Genomic DNA, 3,142 nt, shown 5'->3' on the forward strand with positions numbered 1-3,142 from the left:
AAACCCGCGGTACAAACAGGCGCACTGGGAAAAAAACATTTTCTACTTTCACATAGTTTGGGAGAACAGAACCTGCGAAAGTAACTCGAAAAGAGTGCGAGGGCTTATAAACTTTTTTATTTTCTTCCAAAGATGCTGAATGCAGATTTCTAACATCCAGGATCTTTTCTCCAATCATCGAGTTTTTGAAGGAACCCGACGCTTGTTTTAGTTCATCGACACTCAGACTCGCGTCGGTTACTACGCCTTCTATCTCCACTTCTCGAGAAGGGATGTAGATGTGATACTCCCTGTTAAAAACTTCGTGGTCAACAATCTTGTTGGCCACATCAAAAGTCGGTGCTTCTACACGCAGTTTGTCCGGTCTCTCTTTATGTATCGAGACGCCCTTATAATTACGCAGCAAATCTCTTGAAATATCAAGAGTTCTCAAAGCTTTTTCCTTGGGCCGAAAGAAAACAACCCATGGTGCCTTCGAGGACTGTTGATAATAACGCGTCCGCGCAACATTGGCATCAGCAGATGTCATAACGGTTGCGCAGACGGTGCGCAACCGCCTATGAAAACGAAAAAAAAAACTCGCACGCACACACACAACTCACACGCACACACTCGCGCAAAAACTCAACTTAAAACTAACTTAGACTAAAAACTAACTTAAACTAAAAACTAGCTCAAATCAAAAATCTTCTTGAAAAAAAAACAATAATTTCGTAAAAAAAAAATTTTAATAAATAAAAACTCAATAAAAAAATTTAGTCTGATGAGTTCGAACAACTTGAACAACCCTATTCAGGGAGCTATACAACGCTGCACGCTACGGTATAAGCACAATAGCGAGACGGCAAAAACTATTCTATTGTACTTCTCTGTTTGATGTTTGGTGAAGATACAAATGTGACGCTCAATGGAACCAATTCACAGAACACCGGTCCAGCGTCGCTGGAGAGGTGCTGCTTCCTCGCTGTTCCGGATGCGTTGGCACTTAACTTGTCACCAATGGGCGAAAGAAAAAAAACAACAACCAAAAATCACTTTGGCGGAGGGGGAAAAAAAAAACTTTCCAGCTTCGATATTGTAGCGGAGGACGGACAATGTGTGTCCGTCTCTTGCAAATAATCGACGAGGAATGAGATTATTCAGTTGAAACAATTCAGTCCCCTTTATTCCGCGCGGCGAATGAGGTGAGATGGCTCAAGTCACTGCATTCCCGTCGGCGAATGGCGTGACTATGGTTTGTCACTAGGGTAGATTTGAAGTCGTGTCCTCATATGTTATCGACTCGGGTATTAAAAAGAAGTTGAAAAGTAATGTAGCTTCCACAATGAAGCGAAGAACTTTGCTATCTCACGTCGCGTAGAATGAGGGGGAGTATTTTAAAACTATAAATAAATGTAAACTTCGGTAATTTCTTCTTGCCTATGATTATGTTATCTTTATTTTTTTTTATTATTCTATCGTCAAGTTATCATCTGTGACAATAAAAACGTAATTTACGTATTCCCACTAGTAGAAATGACCCCCATGAGCGAGCTGTTCTTATTAAGATTTTTCAATCGATACTCCTTTACCTTCTTACGCCACTCAAGCCACTTACACACATCAGGATTCTCTGGGTTTCCTCTATCCTCTAATTGCTGATAGTAGGCCTCGCGAAGAATTTTGAATGCCTGCAGATTCCGATACGGTAATTGTGTCACCGGATCAAAATATCGAGCAGGTCGCCGTGTTATAGCGCAAATTTGACTCCTCCGCTCCCGCTTTTGCATTTTTGGAAAGTATTTATCAAACAGCGATTCATCTATGTCGTTTTCAAAAGTGATGAATGTTCGCTCACAACGCCCTCTCACCTCGACCCTGGACATACTTCTCCTACCCTTTTTGTTCTGTCTCTCTTTTCCACTAAAATACGGAACATTTACACAGAATAATACTAATTAAAATACATATTCATATTACAACGTTGGAGCTTACCCTTTCTCTTTAACTTCTTCGACTTCATCTGATTCAGCTTTACTTAGCGAATCGGTTGAGATGCTTTTGCTGGGTAAAACTTCTTCGACCAGTGGCATGGTCAGCGACTGGTATCGTATAGTGGGTCCTGTAAAAACACGCTTCGTAGGGCGTGTTTTTTTCTTCTCCAATTCCATCTTACGGAATTTTTCTACAATCGAACACAAATTTAGCTAAATTCATCACCAACACAAATGATATTTTATCCTTACCAAGCGATTTGATGTTTTCCTTTTCAGTTATTTCGGCTTCTTCCAGTAATTCTTCCTGAGTTGGGATGTACTCTTCCACCCGAACAATCTTCGGTTTGCGCTTTTCTGCTTCCACTCGTTGTTTCATCCGACTCAAAGTCGCTGCTGACTTCGCTGCAGTTGACTTGCGAAACGATTTACGCCCGGAGTCCAATACCGTGAAGGTACTCTTCTCTCTCTTTCTGGGAGATTTTTGTCTTTCAACCTTTGGTTTCGATTCTTTTACGCTTTTGGAGGGTGCTTTTTTCTTAACCGGTTCCTTATATGCTTTGGTAGTAACTTTTCTACTACGCTTCGATGTCTCTTCCTCCTGGTCCGATATAGGTTCATCATTTTCGTCAATACTAAAATCTGAGTCGACGATGTCATCCTCATCATCCTGTTTTTGACTGAAAGAACATCCTTGGAATCAGTACCTTTTGAACAGTGACAATTTAAAAACAACTCACATATATTCATTGTCGTCGGCAGTTTCGTCGAACCCACCGTAAGAGGTTTTGTAAAACTCGTCTTCTTCCTCTTCGTCTAGAAGCTTGGCAATGCGGTTTCCGGCGTTTGACCGTCTTTCACGGGAGGCTGCCATTATATTTGCAGAAATGAATTCACCTTTTCCTTATTGAATTAGTTTTAAAAAAGCAGTACCCCTTCTTGAAAAGCGTAAACACCGTAAACATAATCGATTGCAAATGTCAGATGATACACTGATATTAAATGGCAATACAGTATTTGTACTTGCAAGGAAAATTGTACACAATCTATATTGTCTCCTCCAACTAGGGATGCCAGGTGATTTTTTCAAATACCATCACATGATACAAAAAATGTCTTCAAATGTCTTCACAATCATAACGGAGAAAACTAAAATTCATAAGGGGCTA

General features: G+C 40.5%; 1 protein-coding gene across 1 annotated transcript; it reads right to left on the bottom strand.

The window, feature by feature from the left end:
* Positions 1 to 1,418: 1,418 nt before the first annotated feature.
* On the bottom strand, positions 1,419 to 2,940 carry LOC129761741 (vacuolar protein sorting-associated protein 72 homolog). The gene is made up of 4 exons (XM_055759488.1): positions 2,714 to 2,940; positions 2,226 to 2,653; positions 1,975 to 2,164; positions 1,419 to 1,902 (listed from the first exon to the last, which is right to left on the bottom strand). Exons 1-4 carry the CDS (start codon positions 2,845 to 2,847, stop codon positions 1,494 to 1,496), a joined length of 1,161 nt encoding a protein of 386 aa, XP_055615463.1. The 5' UTR covers positions 2,848 to 2,940; the 3' UTR covers positions 1,419 to 1,493.
* Positions 2,941 to 3,142: the final 202 nt, after the last annotated feature.

The sequence above is a fragment of the Toxorhynchites rutilus genome, chromosome 1 (genome assembly GCF_029784135.1).
Source record: "Toxorhynchites rutilus septentrionalis strain SRP chromosome 1, ASM2978413v1, whole genome shotgun sequence".
In the NCBI taxonomy this organism is placed as follows: Eukaryota; Metazoa; Arthropoda; class Insecta; order Diptera; family Culicidae; genus Toxorhynchites; species Toxorhynchites rutilus.

Coding starts and splice junctions, on each gene's coding strand:
- LOC129761741 (XM_055759488.1), bottom strand. CDS start 2,847: ATGGCAGCCTCCCGTGAAAGACGGTCAAACGCCGGAAACCGCATTGCC. Junction 2,165..2,225: donor GGAAAACATCAAATCGCTTG/GTAAGGATAAAA, acceptor GTTCGATTGTAG/AAAAATTCCGTAAGATGGAA. Junction 1,903..1,974: donor GAAGAAGTTAAAGAGAAAGG/GTAAGCTCCAAC, acceptor TCCGTATTTTAG/TGGAAAAGAGAGACAGAACA.